At 46.2% G+C, this 25700-nt stretch overlaps 1 protein-coding gene across 1 annotated transcript; it reads left to right on the top strand.

The window, feature by feature from the left end:
* Positions 1 to 4719: 4719 nt before the first annotated feature.
* Positions 4720 to 23719, top strand: LOC142312438 (uncharacterized). Its single transcript, XM_075351380.1, has 5 exons — positions 4720 to 4894; positions 4976 to 5099; positions 5183 to 5280; positions 5478 to 5568; positions 21376 to 23719. Exons 1-5 carry the CDS (start codon positions 4775 to 4777, stop codon positions 22260 to 22262), a joined length of 1320 nt encoding a protein of 439 aa, XP_075207495.1. The 5' UTR covers positions 4720 to 4774; the 3' UTR covers positions 22263 to 23719.
* Positions 23720 to 25700: the final 1981 nt, after the last annotated feature.

The raw sequence follows: 25700 nt of genomic DNA, 5'->3' as shown, positions 1-25700 counted from the left end.
CGGCTCTGCAGGAGGAGGTAGGTGCAGGGTATTATATATCTAGTGTGCGGCTCTGCAGGTGGATTCAGGGATATAGTGAGCATTTTGAACCTACAAAAATGTTGCTTTAGTGCCAAATTTCTCACTTTTAGGCTATGTGCCCACGATCCGGTGAGGATGCAGTGTCAGCCTTACTGCGCAGATGTCAGTGTTGTCCACAGGAGAATGCAGTTGCCCGTGCCCAAGTTTTGGGTTCAAGCCGCTGCGGACTTTATTCTGGAACCCTGCAAAGAACACTCTCATCTTCACAGCATAAACTGAAATCCTGCGTCTCAGGAAGCCGCGCCGCTGGTCAGTTTATGCTGCAGAGAAAAGAAGCACAGTGGGCAGGAGATTTCTAAACATCCCGCTACTGTGCTTGTACTGCACAACATCGCAGTCAAAACACTCTGCGACCAAACCGCTATAAATCCTGATCGTGGGCACACAGCCTAAGAAGCTAGGATTGGTTGGATGAATGGATAGATGGCTAGCTAAATAGACGTCAAACGCATATATAATGTCCTACCCCCTGCATATTCTAAGCTGACACCCTTTAGTAACATTCATGTGGCACTAAAGGGTGTTTTGCCTTATATTTAGCCCCAAAAAGACAGACAGCTGCAGACCACAGCTGGCAACTTAACCTTGGCTGGTAATCCAAACTGGAGGTCTACCCATGCTGTTTTTCTTAAATTATTTATCAATAATTAAAAAAAAAAAAAAAAAGTGGGGTTTCCCCCAAATTGGATTTCCAGCCAAGGTAAAGTGGACAGCTGTGGTCTTGGTATTCTCAGGGTGGGAAGGACCATGGTTATTTGGCCCTTCCCAACCTAAAAATAGCAGGCCGCAGTCACCCCAGAAGTGGCGCAACCATTAGATGCACTAATCCTGGTAATTTGCCCTGACTCTTCTCGTTGCCCTGAAGCAGTGGCAAAGGGGGTAATAAATGGTGTTGATGGGGTTGAGGTTAATGATATCATGGCGTCTATCAGATACCCGCCATCACTAACCTAGTCAGTTATAAAAAAAAGACAAAAAAAAATGTATTTGAAAAAACTCTCCCCATTTTGGAAATCCAATGACGAAAATCCAGAATATAGGGTGCACCCTCAGAGAACATATCTCCCTTGAGAGGAGTGTGGGTGCAGTGATGCTGCACTCACACTCCCTGGGTCCGCAGCATGACAGTGTGAGCTGCAGTAAGCTCAGTGTCACTACTAGCAGGGAGCCGGCTGAGAGCCATTCTGCACATCTTTTTAGAAGGAGGAGAAGGGATCGTCGCTGAAGGAGGTAACGAGAGACCGGGGATTGACAGGGGGTGACCTGGCTGGACCTGGGGAGAACTTTGATGTCACATCTGACATGTCAGATGCGACAGAACTCAGAGGAGGAGGATGAGCGCAGCGTGCGCGGCGGCCATTTTAGATCATGAGGTTGAGTGGGACTAGGGGGGCACTTTGGCCACATCGGGCACCAGGGAGGCGACTTATCTCCCATCTGACATGATTAATTATACCAGGTGGGAGATAAATCATTTTTTTCCGCTTTATTTTACGTTTGTTGTTAAATCTGTAAAAAGAAAAACAGAAAAAAAATTCAAATAAGAAACCAACTTCAGCATTGAGTTTTTATTGCTGATGTCGAGTGATACTGGTGGGAAAATAAGGGAAATGTCTGTTATTACCACATATATACCCTGCCCCCCGCACTGACTGACAGACGCTCAGCATTAGAACCTGCTGTCAGTCAGTGCTGAGAGTACGTATACAACCACTGATCACTGTATACTGAGCAATGACTAAAAACTCATCAGGGCCATCCCTATCACTGAAAGCCGGACACTGTCATATTATATGTTTATGACCTCATGTAAATATTTCTTAGCTATTTTGTATATTTTGTAACACTTATTATTTTGTATATATGGCTGATTTTTACCTGGTCGGAGCTAATAACAGAGATTTGGATTCACAGTGGCATTTTCCTATATTTGACATATTCCAAGGAGAGGGAGGCAGGGGGGGGTGGGGGGGGGGGGCAGTTCCGTATTTAAGTATGTTTAATTTACTTTTTAGCAGTGACCACATGGCCTCTGCGTATGGGGGAGGAAGCACAGTCGTCTCTTTCCACCTTGAAAATAAGACCTACCTGGAAAATAAGCCCTAGTAGGATTTTTAGGGCTTTTTTGACTAGACTAAAAATATAAGCCCTATTCTAAAAATAAGCCCTAGTTTCCATAGGGAAGTGTCCAAGCATCTAAAAAAGTTAAAGAATACAGCAGGACTCGTCATCAAAGAAAGCAGACACCCCCAAAAGAAAGCAGACCGACCCCCCCCAAAACAAAAACCGCACTTAGCAGAGCCCAAACAATTACAGTTGGCAAGTACCGATGGTGGATGGGCTCTCACACAGAGATCTGTGTCACTGTCAGGTCCCTCACCGTTCCAGCTGCATTGCACCGCAGAGCTGTGTATACAGTGACAGAGAAGGCAGAGGCAGTAATAAACTGTCTCTGGCTTATGTAGAGATGGACGGATTTCCTCTCCGTTGCTACATGTTTGTGTATAGATGCACTGCTATGTAATGACATTGTAGAACATCACTGCAGAGTAGGAGTCAAATGGTTCCGATATTTAACCCCTTCACCACCGGCCTATTATTCGGGGGGTTTTATTGTTTTTTTTTCTCTCCTCTTCTTCTGATATCCATAACTTTTTTACTTTTATGTCAATTTTGCAATATAAGGGCTTGTTTTTTTGTGGAACAAGTTGTACTTTTAAATGAAACCATGAGTTTTACCATATAGTGTACTGGGAAACAGCAAAAAAAAATTCCAAATGCAGAAAAATTGCAAAAAAAGTGTGATTGCACAATTGTTTTTGAGATATTTTATTCTGTGTTCACTATATAGTAAATCTGATGTGTCGGTGCGATGCCTGAGGTCGGTACATATTCGTAAACCTCAAACATGAATAGGTTTACTTTTCTCTAAGGGGTTAGAAAAATCAAACGTTTGTCCAAAAAAGTGGCGTACATTTTGCGCCATTTTCCGTAACTTGTAGCGTTCACATGATCTATGGCCCAGTGACGGCTTATTTTTTGTGTCTCAAACTCAAGTTTTTAATGGTACCGTTTTTGCGCAGATACTACAGTTTGATCCCTGTTATCGCATTTTGCGCAAGATTTACTACGACCAAAAAACGTAATTTTGGCGTTTAGCATTTTTTTTGCCCCTATGTCGTTTAGCAATCAGATTAATTGGTTTTATATTTTGATAGATCAGGTATTTTTGAACGCGGCGATACCAAATGTGTGTATATTTTTATTTTTTTTAACCCTTTCATTGTCAATGGGGTGAAAGGAGCGTGATTTGAACTTTGATTTGTTTTTTTTTTTTAATTTTTGAAAACTTTTTTTACTTTTCTTTTTTATTTTACTAGTTCCCCTAGGGGGCTATAAGGATCAGCAGTCAGATCGCTCATTCATTTCTCCCGATCAGAGCAGCACTGGTCAGATCAGGAAAAATACTCATCTCCTGTAACCTGCAGTACCTGGCTGCTTGTTACAGGACCTAAATCATGTGGGCTACAGGAGTCATTATATGTACCACCATGACAACCATCGGATCCACGTGATCATGTCACGTGACTTCCGGTGGAGGCCTATGAGTAAAGTTTTATGGCAATTGCGATTATACTGGCACTGTCATATTTTGACAGCGCAATTTAAGGGGTTAACAGGCACGGGGAGATCGCGGATCTGCTCGTACCTGCTAGGCACACATCTCAGCTGTACAAATCAGCTGAGGTGTGCGCCTATCTCCGCCGGCTGCCGGCAGCAGCGAGAGGGAATAAACACTATGACCGCTAGGACATAATTTTACTGCAGTCGTTAAGGGGTTAAAGTCTACGAGCTCCGTAGCCAGTTTAGAATACCTAAACTTTGTTATTTACATAATTTTTTAGTTTAGGAGTGAAATATAATGTGGGCACATTTTGTAATTGGGATAATTTTCACTATTTTGCTGCCTTCATACAAGAAATGGGTGGTAAATTGTGCGTCAGCGAGTGCACAGATCCGTACGCCATGTGTGGCCCCTCTTCTTCCGTTAGACACAAGAATACATCGAATCCTAATTCCATTGCCCTGTTCTTAACCGAAAAACTGGGAAATGTTTTGTTTTTGCACTTTTGTATTTTCCTACTCTTATTCCGGGAGCAATTACCTTTTTGTTTTTTCCGTTCACATTGCCATATGAAGGATTGTGTTTTTTTATAAAAATGATGTGCTACTTTTATCGGTCGGTTTTACTACTTATATAGCACATTTCATGTTGAATTTTTTTCCTATCCAAATTATATCTCACCTTCATTATTATCTACATTAATTTTACATATCATCTTCTCCCCATTCAGGTCCCTACAATATCGGATCCTCTCAGTGGAGATCTTCTATAGAAGAGAATTCTCCTGATTGCCCCGTGAAGGATGGATATGGACAGGGACAAGATGGCGGAGAGGATATTACACCTCACCCTAGAGATCCTCTTCCGGCTTACTGGAGAGGTGAGAGATTCTGATGACGTCACATTACATCATTCTTATCTATGGGAATAACAGATGGACAGAACTGGAGAGGTGAGGACTCTGGAAATGTCTGGAGTGAGATTTATTACTGTGTCTCTCCATAACCAGGATTACACAGTAGTGAAGAAGACCTCTAGTGAGCGCTGTCAGGCCCCTGTGTCTGAGGGATGGGGAAGACCCCTGAGCCCAATCACGGGGCTCCACCTCACCCCAGGATACATGAGGACATCAATGACCAGAAGATCCTAGAACTCACCTACAAGATGACTGAGCTGCTGACTGGAGAGGTGACACTGCTGGGAATGCTGGGACATTATACAGGAACGCTATGAAGGGATCGGGGGTGACGGTATCATTGTATGTGTCAGGTGCCTATAAGATGTCAGGACGTCACCGTCTATTTCTCGATGGAGGAGTGGGAGTATTTAGAAGGACACAAAGATCTGTACAAGGACGTCATGATGGAGGATCCCCAGCCCCTCACATCACCAGGTAATAGACAGGACTAAATACACACGGCCTATAATTATCTGTATGTAAGGAATGAATTCAGTCCCTGTATGTGTCTCCTCCAGTTCTATCCAGTAAGAGAACAACACCAGAGAGATGTCCCCGTCCTCTTCTCCCACAGGACTGTAACCAAGGAGATCCCGATGTTCCTCAGGATCATCAGGTAGATGGAGAGAAGGTGCCATGAAATCTCCCTATGATGTGTAGACGGCTGTGAAGGTCTTGTGCTCAGTCTTGTTTTATCCTCCAGCATTATATGTGTTATACTTGTGTAATGAGAGCGGTGGAGATGGCAGGATTAGAGCTAATCATAGATGGGACTTCTCCATCTGTCTGTGACTTTTACATTATTTGTTTCAGGGGGAAGATCTGCCCCATATTAATACTACAGAGACATATGTGAGGGGTGATGAGCGGAGTAAAGAGGAGATTCCTACAGATGACCGCCCAGGTGAGTAGTGACCACTAAATGCAGAGAAGTCACAGATTCTTCTCAGTCTCCGGCTTTGGCTGCTTTATCAGGGTTGTAGTCCGGCCATAGGAAATGCTCACCATTCTGCTGCTAGACCACCACATGCTCTTCCACCCAAAACTGTCCCCATCAGGGTCAAACTGGGGTGTCTGGGGCCCACCAGGGGAATTGACTCCAGGGGCCCTCCCTACAGCTAAATATAAACACCCCATTATTTCGTTGTTTTGACTGTATACACAGGCGCCTCCTGCACATCTATATTGTGCACCATAACTGGGATGTACAATTATAGTAGTTTGCAGTAATGGGGTCTTTGGTGAAAACAAGTTATCACCGATCCACAGGTTTGGTTGGTGATAACTTATTGATCGATGGACAGACCAGTGGAAACCGCACCGATCGGAAGATTGGGAACTTTTTGCAGCAGCAGGTGGGGTGTGTGACCGCAACTCCATTCATCCTCTGTGGAGCAGCCAGATAAAAACAAGCACAGTGCTCACAACCACTGAGGAATGAATGGGTTAGTGGTTGATTCGGACACGAGCTCCAGTGTAATGGGGGATAAAAGTTGAACGATTGGTGCAGGTCCCAGCAATCGGACCCCACTGATGAATAAGTTATCACTTATCCTTAGGCCACGTTCAGTATTTGGTCAGTATCTTACATCAGTATTTGTAGCCAAATACTGGAGTGGGGGATAAATACAGAAGTGGTGCCCGTGTTCCTAGTCTACGTTTCCTCTGATTTTACTGCTCCTGGTTTAGGCTTCCAATATGGAGGTAAAAAACTCACTGAATAGTGTGTGCACGTGGCCTTAGTAAAGGTGATTACTTGTTTTCACTGGAGAATCTCTGTAAGTGCATATTTACTGCAGTGTAATAGTCACAGGACAGGGAGGGGTTAAATGTTGAAGTATTTATTTTCTACTGGAAATAATCTCCCCCTTATAGAGAGAAAAAGTGACCTCCATACACAACACAATCCACTATACCAAGACCAATAATATCACATACAAGGGAGAAATACCGTCACACCATGACCAGACCACATATTACCACCAAACAGTGACCAAATACAGCCACATACAAGGGAGAAATACCACCACAACGTGACCAGACCACATATTACCACCAAACAGTGACCAAATACAGCCACATACAAGGGAGAAATACCACCACACCGTGACCAGACTACATATTACCACCAAACAGTGACCAAATACAGCCACATACAAGGGAGAAATACCACCACACCATGACCAGACCAAAAAGTGACCGAATAATACCACATACAATGGAGAAATACCGTGACACTATGACCAGATAACATACTACCAACACATAGTGATCAAAAGCAACCACATACTAGAGAGTAATGCCACCACATCATAATTAGACCACATAGTAACCGAATATCACCACATACAAGGGAGAAATACCGCAACACTATAACCACACTAAATAAGGACCGACTATAACTACATGCAAGAAAGTAATACCGCCACAACATAATCGGACCACATAGTGACCGAATACAACCACATACAAGGGAGAAATACCGTGACACTATTACCACATTACATAATGAACAAATAATACCACACACAAGACAAATATCAGTACATGACTAGACGACATATTACTACCACAAGGACATATAATACTACAATAACGATCATGAATAAAAACTACAATGCTAATAACACTAATATTATCATCAGTGCCATTATACACAGGAGCTCTGTATATAGTGTATAGGTAATACAGTGATCACCAGTGACATTATATACAGGAGCTCTGTATACAGTGTACAGTGTAGTGTGTGTGTACATGTAACACACTGAGTTACCAGTGACGTCTCTAGTTGAAGTTATTCATCTTCGCTTTTTCTCTTCATCCGGCGCTGACCGTCATCACTTCTTCCTGCCATGACACGACTCTGCAGAAAATAACAGTCACCTATAGCCGATCACTCCCAGAGCACATTCCTCACTATTTCCCCAATTTCTACACCACGTCAGACTCTTGTTCGCCCATTGGAGACAGTATCCTCAAAATTAACTTTTATTTCATCAGTAATAATGTCCCCTAATTTGCCCCTACAGTAATTATGCCCCACGTGCCACCATAAACTAATAATGTACTTCCCTCATCCTTGCCCCATATAGTAATTATGTCCCTCATCCTGGCCACTTTTATTTAATAATGTCTGGGGAAACAGGTGGAATGAGAAGGGGTTCTTAATTGCTTCCTGCACAAAATATCCCCACACACTGCTCCTCTCCAAAATAACCCCACAAAGTGCCCCTTTCCAAAATGTCCCCCCAAAATTTGTCCTTTCTATAATATCTCCCCCCAACTATATCCCTGTATAAATTCCCCCCCTCCTCATTATAATATGCTGCCTTCCACAATCTTTGATGCCTCATAATGTCCCCCATTGCCCTATAATGTCCCAATTTCTTTCATAACGTCCCCCACTGACCTATAATGTCCCACACTGCCCTATAATGTCCCACACTGCCCTATTATGTTCCCTACTGCCCTATAGTGTCCCCCACTGCCCTATAGTGTCCCCTCTGCACTATAATGTCCCCCACTGCCTTATAATGTCCCCCACTGCCCTATTATGTCCCCCACTGCCCTATTATGTCCCCCACTGCACTATTATGTCCCAAACTGACTCATAATATGCTCCATAAAGTCCCCCACCGCTTCTTAATGCCCCTTGTAAAATAACACTGCTCCTCCCCCACCCGCAGCCCCTCATGTACATCTTCGGCTCCTCTGGAGCGCTTAGCTGTGCCTGCGCGTCCTCCTCTTCATCCCTGCAGCTGCGGCCCCGGTGATGATGTCATGTCGGTGCAGGAGTGAGGTGCGCTCCTCTGCCTCAGTCCTGTGGCGTCCTCCTCCTCTGCAGCCCCGGCCCCGGTGATGACGTCGTGGTGTGGGGCTGAGCAGCGCTGCTCTGCCTCCTGTACAGATGTATGCGCGCCTGAAAGACACGCATACATTTGTATACCGGCGCTATCTCCAAGTCCTCCACACCTCATCTGTGCAGGCCTGGGGACTCCCGCAGTCCACCGCTAGGACCTTTTGTGAGTCACATGACACATGTGATGTCACTAAAGGTCCTGCAACTGCGGAAACGTCAGTGATCGTACAGAACTTGTACAATCACTGAAGTTTACGATTCAAAGGCTGGGGGCCTGTGATGCCCTGTGGCCTGGGAGCTGCCTGAGGGCACCATACTGGGGGGGGGCAGCTGCACTACAGGCCCCCAGCAGCTGGACAGATGGGATGGTGGTGGCGGTTGGAGCACTGTCTGGGGACCCCTGGCCTGGGGCTGGCCCCAGGCAGGTCACTGGTGAGGTAAACGGCCCCCTGCCCCCCCCGGGGCCCCTGCTCACCCCCCCGGCCCCCACCTTCTATACTCACATGCTGCTGCTCCTGCAGCCTGGCCTGGGGGCGACGCCGGATCCGTCCTCCGCAGCGCGATGCTGCCTGCACTGGGACAGGAAGGAAGCAGTCATCACTTTGTGACTGCCTCCTACTGCAGTATCGCTGCGCAGAGGAGTCAAAGCGGCACTAACAGTGACAGCAGGCAGAGCAGGGAGATCGCTCTCCCTGCTTGTCGCTGCAGAGGGAATGGGAATGTCACTAATATCGGCAATGTGCCGATATGATTAGTGAAATTACCGGCTGGGGGGGCCTCTCACACATATCTATAGGGGCCCAGGGTGGGTAGGGGGGCGGAGCGTGGCCATCAATAGCAGGGGCCCACCGGGGGTTCTCCCGACCTCCTAGTGGGCCAGTTCGACCCTGGTCCCATTATTTTGGGCATTGGACGCGCTTCTGTTGGAGTGAGATCTGTGTCAGCCAGACTGTACAGGAAGGATCCACCCTATCCCCAGAAATTAGAAGATGTTGACCCTTAGCTACCCAGATCTCTAATCTGTAAAGCCAAATGACAGCGTATGTAGAATGTGCAGACAACTTAGAAAATCATGGGAAGAAAAATCTAATCAGTATGGTGGACCTCTAAGAGAAAGCGGAGGGTATGGCTATGTGCACACACTGCGTTTTTTTGACCATGCGTTCTTGTGCGTTTTTTAGCGCTAAAAACGCACAGAAAGGCAGTGTCTTTAAAAAACGCATGAAAAAAACGCATGCGTTTCTACCGCGTTCTAGTGCGTTTCTGGCTGCGTTTTTGCTCACTGCGTTTTTCTGCGTTTTTTTTATCAACATTGCCATTAAAGATTCTTGAAAAAAAAAAAAAGGTCTGATGTCATTTCCTTCTTCCATATGTTCTTCATTCTCCACTAGTGTATGCAGGAGAGCAGACAGCTGCAGAACTACAAGGCTCAATATCCTCCATCCAATAGTGTATGCAGGAGAGCAGACAGCAGCTGTCGAACTACAAGGCTCAGAATCCTCCTTCCAGGACTGTATGCAGGATTTCTTTGCCCCCCCAAACAAAAAAAATGACGTGGGCTTCGCCATATTTTTGTATGCTAGCCGTGTACAGCATGCAGGTATGGGCTGCCCCCAACCCCCAGCTGCCTATTTGTACCCGGCTGGGAACCAAAAATATAGGGAAGCCCTTTTTTTTTTTTTAATTATTTCATGAATTTCATGAAATAATAAAAAAAAAAAAAAAATGACGTGGGCTTAGCCTAATTTTTGTGTCCAGCCAGGTACAACTAGGCAGCTGGGGATTGGAATCCGCAATGCAGGGTGCCCAAGCTTTCTGGGCACCCCCGGTGCGAATTGCAGTCCGCAGCCACCCCAGAAAATGGCGCTTTCATAGAAGCGCCATCTTCTGGCGCTGTTTCCAACTCTTCCAGCTGCCCTGATGCCGGATGGCTCGCTGGGTAATACTGGGGTTAGGGCTAGCTGTATATTATCAGCTGGCCCTAAGCCCGAAATTCATGGTGTCACGCCAATATTAGACATGGCCACCATGAATTTCTAGTAAAGATAAAAAAATAAACACAACACACAGAAAAATATTTTTATTAGAAATAAAACACAACACAATTAGTGACTCCATCTTTATTGAAATAAAGAACCCCCTCCACAGTATTCCTGGGTCAAGGGTCCCGCGCCGTCCAAATCGGATCCAATGTCATCTGATCGGTTTGCTGGAAGGCAAAGCGATTGTCACGTCCCCACCAGAGCCCGCTCCTGCGACTTCTGCTCCGATCGCCAGACGACGCCATGTTCCCACCATGAATAGTGCTGGTGATGGGAGAGGAGTCGGTGCCAGTGGCTCTGCGGAGCACAGGCTCCGCTCATCCACTAGGCTGGGTTTCCCTGGAACCTGCAGTACCACTGGCTGACTGTAGGTGGCGTGTGTGTCTTCCAGCTGAAGTTGCCAACATTCACCTGCAGCCAATGGGAAAACACCACACCCTTCCTATTCTCCCTCCTGTCACATGACCACTGCCAGAGATAGTTCTGTACTCCTGGCTCATGTGCTGTTTGTATTTTGATTCCTGTGCACTGACCTTTGCTTGTTTTTTGACTACCCTCCTGCCTGTCGTTTTTGTACCTTGCTGCCAGTTCCGGATTTGACCTCTGCTTTGTCTCCTCACTACGCCCTTGCCTGCTGATTCGGTTCCTGTTTTGCATCTCCTGGTTTTGACCCTGCCTGACGACCACGGACTACAGCCTACCACAGGTAGTGATCTCTGGAGCTCTGCGGAATTCCAAATCCCTGTATAGGGGTTAAAAATTTGCAGAGTTCTTGGGGTTTTGCTTTGTGAGCGGCTTTTCTCTAGACTCCCCTTACAGCCAGTTTGAGTCTGTGGCTCCAATCAGGCATTACAGCGATCAGATGATGTGTCAGGTTCAAGGGCCTGAATCACATGAGACAGCAGCTGATTGTATAAACGGCTTTTATACAATCAGCTGATGCATCAGTGCAAAAAAAAAAAACACGTCTGTGCAGCGTCGGACTGGCTACCGGAGGAATCTCTAGTAATGCCAGGCCTGGATTCAGGTACCTGCACTGCACTCCGGAGCTCTCACCTGAGCTCTGGCGTGCAGCCTGGACTTTACAGCGAGCGCCGAGTGATTGATTCCCCGGCACTTGCAATTCAGTTCATGACAGCTGCAGACATCCCAGGCTAATCTCCGGTGCTCTCACCTGAACTCCGGAGATCACCCCGGCCTGTCTGCAGCTGTCATGAACTGACTGCAAGCGCCGGGGAATCAGTCACTCAGCGGTAAAATCCGGCGTCACCACGAGACTTACGATCAGCTGATGAGTCAGGTGACCGCATCAGGTGATCACCGCCAGGTCCTCACGGCCAGGTCATGCAGCTATCGGACGTGCCTGGGAGCCGGCACACAGCCGGAGCGGGGGTGACGTGACCGGGAGAGGAGCTGGGAGCGGAAATGGCACCGGGAGTCTGCAGACAGGTGAGTATGACATTTTTCTACTGTTCACTTTTGATTTAGCAGCCGCTTCCACCTCCTGCACGGGAGCGGACATGGCACCGGGCGGGAAATGGAAGCAGTGGTGGCGGTACCGGGAGGATTCACGCTTCTGTGTTTACTGACAGAAGGAATCCTCTTCCTGTACATGTCACTTTACTACTCACCCCTTCCGTTTATAGCTGCATTTTTAGTAATAAAAACGCACTAAAACGCAGCTATATTTGCAATTTATGAACATCTCATTGAACTCAATGGGTGGAAAACGCAGTGAAAAACACAAAAATAATTGACATGCTGCGTTTTTTATGGGCACCACAAAAACGCAGCTAAAAAAAAACCGGTGTGTGCAGACAGCAAAAATGAAAACTCATAGACTTTGCTGGGGAAGCAAAGTCATGCAGTTTTCTGAGCAAAAACGCACCCGAAAAACGCGCAAAAACGCCACGAAAAACGCACTGTGTGAACTTACCCTAATGATGCTGGTGACTTCCTAGATTCTTAGTTTGGTGCCGTGTTCGTCAGGTGAATAAAGACTGATTTCTCTCACTGGGAGAAACAGAATAATAATCTTGTAGTTGATGAAGAGACCTCAGTAGACCTCTCTCCATTAATAGGTATCATAACTACAAGATTCTTATTGTTTCTCCCACTAGAGCAATGACTCCATCTTCCTAGAATCTCGGCATCTTATTGATGGATCTTCCTTCTCTCCCTTCTGATGAATGTGCTGATAGGGGCGTTGTTATCCAAAGTTGGGCACAGGGTAACTGTAACATATGAGGGAGGTTAGAATTACCCCACAGTAGGTACATGGAGGCCGGGCAGCCCACCCACAGGATTTCCAAGATTTAATTAGAAAAAAAAGGAAAGTAACACATAAAGTTCTGATATTTTTACCTTCAAGAACCTGAAAGATATTTTCTCTGAATTGTACAAATCTCCATTATATAAGACCTTGTACTGGAGCCGTCCATTGTGGAGTCCGAGAGGCAGAAAATAAATGTCTAATATTTCTTCAAGAAACTCATCTGACAGAAGATATTGGCCCCTACAATAGTTTGGATTGCTGAGAGCCCCCGAGCCACATACTGTAATTACTCCAGATGTGTCACCTCTAGTTACTAAATCACTGACGATGAAGGCTGCTGAGGTGGAGGGCGATCATTTTAGTAGATATGTTCTTGTCTACAGTCATATTTTTTCTGTACAGTAGTTAGAACCAAAGCCCAGGGACAGAACGATTGCGGTCGCAGGTGTTTAGGCGGTTTAGGGATCTCAGCCAATAGCGGCGGCCACACAATTGCTGTGGGGCCCGGTGCAAACGCTGGTATCGGGCCCCCCGCCAAGGATAGCACTTTCAATTGTATTGGCATCACAGATGGCATTCTCCCACTGTGTCTGCGCTCTGATGTGTCAGCACACTAGAGCGCAATGACATCACTACTGCACACTGTGCTGAGATGTGCAGAGTGGCAGAAGATTGGACACACGCTGAGGAGACCGCAGTAGCGGGGGAACAAGGAGAAGTGAATATGTATTTAATCACAGTGGCCAGAGGATTATGGGGGTGCATTAACCCCTTCACGACCATGGACGGATATATCCGTCATGGAGCGTGTCCCGTTAAGCGGGCAGGCGGCGGCGGTCAGCACACATGTCAGCTGTTTTCATTAAATGGCCCCGAAGGTTAGTAGGAAATTCCAAATGGCCCCCGGCAGTAAAAAGGTTCTCCACCCCTGTTGTAGAGTGAAAATTGCAAATCTGCCATTTTAGTGCCCAACACCTAGTGGCCAGCTTGTGCTCCATGAGACACGCAAACCGTAAATGTTTATGTGGGTTTTTCCCTGTGGCAATGATAAACGTGGATAGTGACAGTGTCTGGGTACACTGCAAGGCTGAGAAGCATCGAGGACATTTGGCTCTGGGATTTTGATGGATTGGATTATGAAGCCATATCTCTTTATCAAGAATCTTTCAGCTACAACCATTGTGGAAACCCTCCATTTTTCCACTCACAGAGAAGTAGTTTGGTATAATTTTATCTTACAAAATATTATTTGATGGCTTATTATTCCAATACACGGGAGGCAAAATGAACATCCTGGTCTACTGGTTCCTGCTTTGGGGTCTACTCTTAGATTGTAAACGTTTTTTGTTGGAGTAAATAATAACAATTTGTATACCTTGTAAGTTCTTTAGCTATGTTATGCTCGCGTTTGAAAGCATGAGTGGACCCACTGGGCCGCAGCACTGGCTCAACCAGGAGGGGCGTAACTAAGTGACTACCTCATCTTCACTAGAGCTTCTGTTGGTGAGGATAGGTTTGTGCTGGATGGAAGGCTTGCAAGCAGGTGTCCACTGACTGCAAGTAAATCAGGATCTGGTCTTGTTGTTCCTATTGATGGACAATCTCTTCCTCAATACCCGTGAGCTAAGGAGTTCTGGAGCCAGTGGGATCCATGGCCTGGGCAAACTGTTATGCTTGCTGGTGCGAACGGGAGTAGGCCCACTGGGCCGCAACACTGTCTCAACCAGGAGGGGCATGACTCAGCGACTACCTTGGCTTCATTAGAGCTTTTCATGGTGAGGATAGGCTTGTGCTGGAAGGTAGATGCCAGGTTTTACTCTAGGGAATCCCGGTACTGCAACAGCTGGCCTCAGGGGTTGGGGATGAGATACTGACAGTTAATGCTGCTCCAGCAGGCACAGCTGGTATAGATGAATGTAGTAGGTACGATATGCATAGCTTATATAGATAGATGTAGCAGGGTTGCCAGGCACAGCGAGTACTAGGATACAGACACGTGTTCACTCACATAGCATAAGACTCCGCAAACGGAATAGGACTTGACAACTAGCAATATGTCTCTGAGGATAGAACACGTTGCCCAAGTACCTCTGACGTGCCCACCTGGGCCGTGGGTGACTCGTCACCAGGCTGCGGTTCTGCTGCTGATCAGGCAACGCGGTGGCGTGGCCTGGTTCTGTGACCCCGGCGGTGTTGTTTAATAAAGATATACGGGATGATGGTTGATTTGTGACGTCACCTGTGGTATGCGGCAATATAGGTGCCGCCGCTTCGGGATTAGGGAACCTCTGGGGCTGATGGTGACACAGCTTGGATGGTGTAACTCTCCACAGGTAGAGCTGGGCCCAAGGACAGAGGGGGGTGGTAGTAGTAGTCTATTATGGTGGGCGCAGGCGAATAATGGAGCGACTCAGGGGTGCAGTCAATAGGTGTTTACTCACTGTAGCCGCCCGGATAGTTTGGAGGTTGTGTCCGGTGCAACTTTCTTTATGTATTCTTTCTCTGGCCGACTTCTGCGCTGGCTTCTCCCTCCTGCCATGCGCACTCTCTCACTGAACCCTGTTCCAGTGCTCGTGAACCCTGTCGGGCGGCATGAAGCGCTATCTCTTTGGTCCTTTTTGGGTCACCTTCCAGCGAATTCGTGTGCGGTAGTAGCTTTGGTGCTTGACGTCACCTCAGTCACTGGTTTTACAAGGGAGCCCATGGGTTTAATCTCCGCTAGCCTAGGAACCAGTTCCTGATTTGCGACCATGTCCCTCCACTTGATTAGGTGTAGAACAAGGCCACGGGGTAGTGTAGTAATTCTCGTGGTCTCTGGGACCTTTCTGTTTGAGCCCGGGCCGACCGGTACCAGCTCCAGACCATGGGTCTTAGCTCCTCCACTGCTCCTCACCTGACTTGATCTTTAGACTGTTCTAACTTCCTCCACACGACACCTCTGTTCCCACTCAGCTGACTTTACCCCCCGGTCTGGTTCAGGTATAATCACGCCCTCACCATGTTTGGTGATGTGTTGCTAAGTGAGTGTGCTGTGCTTTTGCATGAACCTGCATTGACCTCCTCCTTACCCAGGATGGGATACCACACCTCTGGCTGAGGTGCAGTACCTCTGTGGTGGCTGAAGCCTCAGGGGCGCCACACCTCCGCTAAGGGGAGGATTCCTTACATACCTAGTGCCTCTCAGCTATAGGCTAGGAGGCACTTCCGGGTTGGGGCACACTTGCCCTTTAATAATAGGTGTGCCAATGCCCTAAGCGTGCTCCCAGGAGACCTGCATGGCATGTGCAGGCCCTGGGAAATGGTGGCAGGGACCGGGGAAATTGAAGCCAACGCTGGGCAACAAGGAAAGTAAGTGTGCTAGCGTCTCCGCCGGGGAAAGCGGACAGAACCATGCAGGGACGCCGGTAACAGCCTTACAGTGCACCGCCTTGTGTCCCCCCTTCCTTTTCCAGGCCTGAAAGGAATCTTTTTCAGCAGAAGATGGGCATTACTGTTCTCCACCAAACCCCACTCAGTCAACCAAAAAGAAAGTTTTACCTTTCACTTTTTTCATGGCAAGGATGCCTTTTGCCTCAAAGACACCTTTCACACTTACCGGTGAAGGCAGGGTACCAGGATTTCTGAAGTAGAGGCTCAGGACGACAGGCTTGAGGAAGAACACATGAAAGGAGTTGGTATTCCGCAAGGAGGCTAAAATCTTCAGCTTATAGAACACAGTGTTGATCTTTTGAAGCACCTAGAAGGGACAACTTGAAAGAAGGCATTTTGAAACCGACATATCTAGAAAAGAGCCACACCTTGACTCTAGGACAGAACGAAGGAGGATCCAGGCATCTCTTTTCTGCATGACTTTTCATTCTATTGGAGGACTGCTCCAGGGAGGCCTTGGTCTTCACCTAGACTTTGGAGAACCCCTTGACAAGAACATCGGAGGCAGGATTGCTGGAGGTGATAACCACAGGGAGAGTGTTCTTGGGCTGCTGTCCATATACAATGAGGAATGGAGAGTTACTGGATGACTCACATGATTATAGGAGCACTCCGCCCATGGTAGAAGCTTGACCCAATCGCTGTGGTGTTCATTAACAAAGTACCACAGGAAATTTGTCAGAACTGAGATGTGACTTGGACACCTCTATCAGACACAATGTGGAGATTAAAGGGTGCTTTACACGCTGCGACATCAGCCGTCCAATAGTAGAGGAGGGGCGGAGATGAGCGGGACGTAACATACTTCCCACCTCTTTCATTCCTCATTGCGGGCGGGACGCAGGTAAGGAGAGGTTCCTCGTTCCTGCGGTGTCACACATAGGGATGTGTGCTGCCGCAGGAACGACGAACAACATCGTTACTGCAGCAGCAACGATAATTGAGCTTAGGGGGGGCATGTCACCGATTAGCGATTTTGAACGTTTTTGCAACGATTCAAAATCACTAATAGGTGTCACACGCAACGACATCGCTAACGCTGCCGCATGTGGTCACAAAATTTGTGACCTCAACGAGATCGCTTTAGCGATGTCGTAGCGTGTAAAGCGGCTTGAACTCTATCTCTGGCAACAAACCAAGGTGTAATGCAGGTATATATGGACACAGGGCGTCGGGATAAGGATTAGCAGCTGAATTGCCAAGGTGTTCGCAGGTTCCTAGAGGGGAAAGCTTTAACCCTGACAGAGAACATACCTGAAACTCAATTCACATCAGGGAAGAAAGAATGAAATATCAAGGAGCAATTAGCGCAGGAAAATGCAACAACCTTCTGCAGCCGGTGTGTCACCATGACAGTATCGGCACACCTCTAGAGCTATCTTGATCACCAACAATTCTCGGTTATCAATTGACTAGTTGCGCTCAGGAGCAGAGAAGCCCTTGAAGAAGAAACGACAGGTTACCCACTTACCAGAAGCCGACTTCTGCGTGGGGATCACACCGGCCCTGGAGGACTAAGTATCCTTTTCCAAGAAGAACTGTCTGTTAATCTCTGTTCTATGCAGTGGCGGAGCTGATGAGAATGTCTACTTGAGGGTGATAAATGCACTCTCTCCTTCAGAAATACACATCTTAGGATTCCCCCTGTGAGTCAGGGCCGTGATAGGGAGAATCTGGGGCAAGAATTGAGGAATGAATTGGCAGTAATAATTTGTGAAACCCAGGAAATGCTGAATCACGTTCACTCCGTCAGGACGAAGCCATACTTCAGAACTGCTGACACCTTCTCCAGATCCATATTAAAACTGGTGTCTGAGAATATGTAACCCAGGAAAAGAAATGAAGTGCATTTAAAAAGGTACTTCTCGAATTTGGCATATAAACAATTCTCCTACAATCTATGTAGAACCTGGCCAATATTACTCCTGTGCGTTGTCAGATTGGGTGAGAATACCAGAATGTCATCCAGATACACCACTGCGCTTGAGTAGAGCAGATTTCAGAAGATATGGTTCACTAATTCCTGGAAAACCGCCACAGCATTGCGGAGTCTGAATGGCATTACCTAAAACTCACAGTGGCCACCATGGCTATTAAAGGCAGGCTTCCCTTTGTCTCTCGACCATATATGGACAAGGTTGTATGCACCACGGAGGTCGAGCTCGGAGAAGATTCTGGAACCTTGGATATGGTTGAACACCTCCAGTATAAACAGCAGAGGATACTTATTCTTTACCTTGATATGGTTGAGACCTTTATAATCTACACAGGGGGGGCAGGGAACCATCTTTTTTTTTTTTTTTTTGAAAGAAGAAGAACCCGGTTCCATCTGATAAGGACTTCTGGAAAAATGCCCTTGCCAGATTCTCCTTGATTTGCTCTGGAAAGGCTTGGCTTTTTGCCTGGGACAGAGGGTAGACCTGGCCGAGGGGAGGTGAGAAACCAGAAAGTATGTTGATAAGGCAATCATATGGCCTGCGTGGAGGAAGAGTCTCATCCTCCTCTTGTCAAAGACATCAGCATAAACGCAGCATGCGGATGGCAGACCCAGAAGATTTGAGGGCATCACTGGTCATCGGGCATGACGGACTGAAATGAGACATTTTTCTTAACAGGGCTGACTCCATCTGAGCACATCTCCGGATCGCCAGTCCAAGACAGACTCTGACATGGCTTCAGATTAACGAGTCTGTCTTGTCTGTCTATAGCAGTTTCATCCGTGGATGTAAAACTTGTGTAGGAGACTAACCTGTTCATCACTGAACAAGTTGAACTCTGGGTGGAAATGCTGCACTCAAGGAAGATCGCCTTCTATAAATTTGCAGGGTTGTCGCACCCAATATAGAAGGCGATCTTCCTTGAGTGCAGCATTTCCACCCAGAGTTCAACTTGTTCAGTGATGAACAGGTTAGTCTCCTACACAAGTTTTACATCCACGGATGAAACTGCTATAGGAGCTTGAAGTCATTGAATTGGAATCTGTTACTGATCCACAATGGGCTGTTTTATGAAGTTTCCGGCAGAACTAGAGTCCAGATAGGCCAACTCAGTGAATCTGTGCTGCCACAGGATACGGACACAGATAATAATTAATAATAATAATAATAATTTATTCATTTATATAGCGCTATTAATTCCATAGCGCTTTACATACATTGGGAACACTGTCCCCATTGGGGCTCACAATCTAAATTCCCTATCTGTATGTCTTTGGAGTGTGGGAGGAAACCAGAGTACCCGGAGGAAACCCACGCAAACACGGCGAGAACATACAAACTCCTTGCAGATGACACTGTCCCCATTGGGGCTCACAATCTAAATTCCCTATCTGTATGTCTTTGGAGTGTGGGAGGAAACCAGAGTACCCGGAGGAAACCCACGCAAACACGGGGAGAACATACAAACTCCTTGCAGATGGCGTCCTTGGTAAGAGTTGAACCCAGGACCTCAGCGCTGCAAGACTGCAGTGCTAACCACTGAGCCACCGTGCCGCCCGTGATATGGATAAATACAGAGAGGACTTGCTTTCATCTAGGATAGCCTCTCCTACGGACCCTAGGCTTGGAAGTTTCCCGGCTTCAAAGGACATAAACGTATGTGACTGTGTTGCGATGGTTCACTGGACGAGGCTTTGCCAGGTTCACGTTATCTACCTTCATGCAGTTAGAGAAAGCAGCAGGAACTGCAGTTCTTAGAACCTGAGATAAATGCGGACAGCCAGAGATACCAAGTCGTCCAGGGAATATGGTATATTATGGCCCGCCAGTTCGTCTTTGTTTCTGCAGGACAGAACCTCTCAGAATGAAGCCACCAGTGCCTCATTATTCCAGCCTAGTTTGGAAGTGGGGAAATGAATGGCATAGTGGCCTATGGTGAGAATTTCGTGGCAGTCTATGGAGTGCAGATTCTACCCAGTTCTTCAATTATCTTGCAGAATGCCCCCTGAAAGATTTGTACATCCAATACGACAGGCTGAATTCTCTACTATAATTAATTGATCTAAGCAAGGGGCTCACCGTTCATATCTGACATCATAAAGGCTACTTTGGACCTGTCCAAAATTAATAAAAGTTCAAAGTGCATGGAGCACTGATTTTATGAATCTTTCTTCATTGCTTGGGGTCACCGTTAGAGCACAGAGGAGCATAGATGAGGACCAAAGATTGGAGCTGGATATGGTGTCGGGGTGGAGACTACAACTGGGACAAGATCGAGTGGAGGCATTGGGGTGAAGGCTTTCAAGCAGGTGTCCACTGACTGCAAATAGTTCAGGATCCAGTCTTGTTCCCATTGACGGACAATCTTGCTGCGAGATGAAACGTTCTGGAGCCAGTGGGATCCATGGCCTGGGCAAACTGTTATGCTTGTGGGCGCGAACGGGAGTGGGCCCACTGGGCTGCAGCACCATCTCAACCAGGAGGAGCATAACTAAGCAGATATCTCGGCTTCATTAGAGGTTTTGATGGTGAGGATAGGCTTGTGCTGGAAGGTAGATGCCAAGGGCTATTCCAGGGTGCCCTGTCACTGCAACAGCTGACCCCTGGGATCCTGGATTGGTTACTAACAGTCACTGATGCGGTTGGGTGCGTAAGCAGGTGCAGTGGATATAGCTGATACGACAGGTGAAGCAAATATGGTAGACACAGCTGATATAGATAGATAAATGCAGCAGGTTTCCCGGGCATTGTGGATACCAGGATACAGACACATGTTCGCACACACAGAACATAAGACTCAGCAAATGGAACAGGAACTGAGAGCTAGCAACACTTCTCTAAGGATTGACCATGTTGCCTAGGCACTTCCCATAGGGGGAGGATACATTAAGTACCTAGTGCCTCTTAGCCATAAGTTGAGAGGCACTTCCTGGTTAGGGTATGCTGGACCTTTAAGAATAGGTGCACGGATGCCTTAAGCACACTCAAAGGAGATTTGCATGGCATGCGCAGGTCCTGGGAGACAGCAGCAGGGATAGAGGCCATGGAAGACATTGTAGGGCGGCCTGGAAGGTAAGTATGCAGTGATGTCTGTAACGTTTCAAGCTATCTTATAAATGATATCCTTAAATTTGTATATATTATTAAAAATATTTTTTATTCTTGGCAGATGAATCTACCAGGAGATTAGAAGCACAACTGACATCTTCAATTTTTAAATCAGATGACTTTGATATCACACAAGATATAACTGAAGTGAATGCCTCATCAAATCAAAGTGCTCTCACAGCAGAGAAGCCGTTCTCAACTTCAGCATATGGAAAAATCCATAAAATTCACACAGGGGAAAAAAGACTTTCTTCAGAGTCTGTTATGTTCCAGAGAACTGACATAGGGGAGAAGCCATATTCATGTTCTGAATGTGGAAAATGTTTTAACCAAAAATCAAATCTTGTTAGACACCAGAGAATTCACACAGGGGAGAAGCCTTTTACATGTTCAGAATGTGGGATATCTTTTGCATGTAAATCACATCTTGTTTCACATCAGAGAATTCACACAGGGGAGAAGCCATATTCATGCTCTGAATGTGGAAAATGTTATAACCAAAAATCATATCTTGTTACACATCAGAGAACTCACACAGGCGAGAAGCCTTTTAAATGTTCAGAATGTGGGATATGTTTTGCACGTAAATTAGCTTGTGTTACACATCAGATAATTCACACAGGGGAGAAGCCATATTCATGTTCTGAATGTGGAAAATGTTTTAACAAAAAATCACATCTTGTTACTCACCAGAGAATTCACACAGGGGAGAAGCCTTTTACATGTTCAGAAAGTGGGAAATGTTTTGCAGATGAATCAAATTTTGCTAAACACAAAAGAAGTCACACAGGGGAGAAAATATTTTCTTCAGAGTCTATGTTCCAGAGAAATCACACAGGGGAGAAGCCATATTCATGTTCTGAATGTGGAAAATATTTTAACCAAAAATCACATCTTGTTACTCACCAGAGAATTCACACAGAGGAGAAACCCTTGTGCTCAGAATGAGGGTAATGTTTTACACACAAATAGCATCATTTTAAACATCACAAAATTCACAAGGGTTGAAGCCATTATCATACCTAGAAGGTGAGAAATGTTTTACTTGAAAATTATAGTTTATTGCCAACTAATTATCCAATGTTGTCCTAAATGACTGATGATGATAAATATAATGTGTGTGTAATCAAGTCTCCGTATAAATGCACCTGCTCTGTGATAGCCTCAGTGTTCTGTTTAAAGCGCAGAGAGCATCATGAAGACCAAAGAACACAACAGGTAGGTCCGTGATACTGTTGTGAAGAAGTTTAAAGCCGGATTTGGTTACAAAAAGATTTCCAAAACTTTAAACATACCAAGGAGCACTATGCAAGCGATCATATTGAAATGGAAGGAATATCATACCACTGCAAGTCTACCAAGACCTGGCCGTCCATTCAAGCTTTCATCTCAAACAAGGAGAAGACTGATCAGAGATGCAGCCAAGAGGCCCAAGAGGATCACTCTGGATGAACTGCAGAGATCTAGAGCTAAAGTGGGAGAGTCTGTCCATAGGACAACAATCAGTCGTACACTGCACAAATCTGGCCTTTATGGAAGAGTGGCAAAGTCATTTCTCAAAGATATCCATAAAAAGTGTAATTTAAAATTTGCCACAAGGTACCTGGGAGACAAATCAAACATGTGGAAGAAGGTGCTCTGGTCAGATAAAACCAAAGTCGAACTATTTGGGCACAATGCCAACGATATGTTTGGCGTAAAAGTAACACAACTCATCACCCTGAACACCCTATCGCCACTGTCAAACATGGTGGTGGCAGCATCATGGTTTGGGCCTGCTTTTCTTCAGCAGGGACAGGGAAGATGGTTAAAATTGATGGGAAGATGGATGGAGCCAAATACAGGAATATTCTTGAAGAAAACTCCTGGAGTCTGCAAAAGACCTGAGACTGGGACAGAGATTTGTCTTCCAACAAGACAATGATCCCAAACATAAAGCAAAATCTACAATGGAATGGTTCACAAATAAACGTATCCAGGTGTTAGAATGGCCAAGTCACAGTCCAGACCTGAATCCAATCGAGAATCTGTGGAAAGAGCTGAAAACTGCTGTTCACAAACGCTCTCCATCCAACCTCACTCAGCTCCAGCTGTTTACAAAGGAAGAATGGGCAAGAATTTCAGTCTCTCGATGTGCAAAACTGATAGACACATACCCCAAGTGACTTGTGCTGTAATCACTGCAAAAGGTGGCGCTACAAAGTATTAACTTAAACGGGACGAATAATATTGCACGCCCCAATTTTCCGTTATTTATTTTTTTAAAAAGTTTAAAATATGCAATAATTTTCGTTCAACTTCACAATTGTGTCCTACTTGTTGAAGATTCTTCACCATAACATTAAAATGTTTATCTTTTATGTTTGAAGCCTGAAATGTGAGTTACCCACACTTTGCACAGACGAGGGGCAATCACCCCGAAACACCGTATCTGCAAATTGGGATTCTGATCTGGTATATATCCTAGGTCATATGAAAAGGCTTGTTAAAAGGCCACTTTTGATTTTTAGGATTGCTATTTCCAATAGGTGGCGCTAGAGTTTGTCTCCTTTCCTGGAGTGACAATTTGGAAAAGGTTGAAAAATTCAAGGGGGTCAAATACTTTCGCAAGGCACTGTAGATGGCTACAAGAAATGTTTGGAGGCTCATCAATGCCAAAGGGTGTACAACCATGTATTTATTAGGGGTGTAACCAAGTATTAATTAGGCGCCTTTATTGCTGCACATGCTGTTTATTCTGTTTCGTCTTTGAAATTGCAACATGTAAGTTGACAAACAATGTTTTATTGTTGTATTTTAGACCACTAATTAAAAATACTGAGGATATAATTTTGGTGCATTTCCATTTATTTCTGAAGATATTGTACAGTCTATAAAAAAAATGAAAAGGTGCCAATAATGGTGAGCAGCACTGTATATTGTAAATAGTGATGGGTGATCCCCCCGATGATCAGGGAGCCTCGCCCGATCATATTGTAAAGATCGGGATCGAGATAACATGGTCTTGCGTCCGATCACTGATCTTGGACTACAGTCATGTGATGGGGGGGCTGTAAAATAAAGAATATAGTTAATAATAAACATTGTCATTATACTTACAGGTCCCACGACTAGAGTTGAGCGCGGTTCGTGGTTCTCCAGTTCGAGGCTCGAGTGATTTTGGGGGCTGTTCTAGATCGAACTAGAACTCGAGCTTTTTGCTAAAGCTCGATAGTTCTAGCTACGTTCGAGAACGGTTCTAGCAGCAAAAAGCAGGGCTTTTTACAGCTACAGTGTGCAGGAGCCATCGCTGGCAGCCTGCCACAAGCTGGTAACCAAGATAAACATCGGGTATCCAACCAAAGCGCTTTGGTTAGTAACCCGATGTTTATCCTAGTTACGTGCAGGAAGCCGACACTTCCCCACTCAGTTCACTCCGCCCCCTCCTGCCCGCGGCATGTACACATGTACACACACACACACACACACTCTGCACACATGGTCCCGCTCGGCTTACCTGCGGTGATGAAGTCCCGCCATCCCGACCTCAGCGCTGTCACTGTCCTCCATGGCCGCCGCTTGTCACATCACCTTCTCTCGCTTCCGACCCGAGACTGACTAGCGGTGACGTCACGTGCCTCTCGCGATACTTGGCTGTGAAGGCGGCGGTCATTGAACTCAGTGACAGGTGCTGTCAGTGTGCTGGAGATCAGCGCAGGTAATGACAGCAGCACTTGTCATCCCCTGCAGTGACCTGGGCTGACCCATTGATGTTAGCTAAGGACACTGCATTGCTCTCCCAGCCAATGGGGAACATTCTGCTCTTCATTGACTGGGACAGTGTGGATCGTCATGGCAACCCCTTGGATTACACCAGACCTGGATTTGTTTTTCTTTCTAATAAATTGGTTGAAGAGGGAATGTATTGGGGAGTGTTTTTTCAAATAAAAATGTGTTTGTCGTCTATTTTTTTTTATTACTGACTGGGTTGGTGATGTCGGGTATCTGATAGACGCCTGACCTCACCAACCCCAGGGCTTGATGCCAGGTGACATTACACATCTGGTATTAACCCCATATATTACCCCGTTTGCCACCGCACCAGGGAGCGGGATGAGCTGGGGCGAAGCACCAGGATTGGCGCATCTAATGGATGCGCCACTTCTGGGGCGGCTGCGGCCTGCTATTTTTAGGCTGGGGAGAGTCCAATAACCATGGACCTCCCTAGTCTGAGAATATCAGACCCCAGCTGTCTGCTTTACCTTGGCTGGTGATCCAATTTTGGGGGGACCCCTACGTGGTTTTTTTTTAAATTATTTATTTAATTTAAAATAACAGCGTGGGGTGCCCTCAGTTTTGGATTACCAGCCAAGGTGAGGTTGCCAGCTGTGGTCTGCAGGCTGCAGC

Source organism: Anomaloglossus baeobatrachus, chromosome 5 (assembly GCF_048569485.1).
Source record: "Anomaloglossus baeobatrachus isolate aAnoBae1 chromosome 5, aAnoBae1.hap1, whole genome shotgun sequence".
NCBI classification, from domain to species: domain Eukaryota; kingdom Metazoa; phylum Chordata; class Amphibia; order Anura; family Aromobatidae; genus Anomaloglossus; species Anomaloglossus baeobatrachus.
The sequence above is the reverse complement of the archived record's forward strand: the minus strand, read 5'-3'. Positions and strand labels throughout refer to the sequence as shown.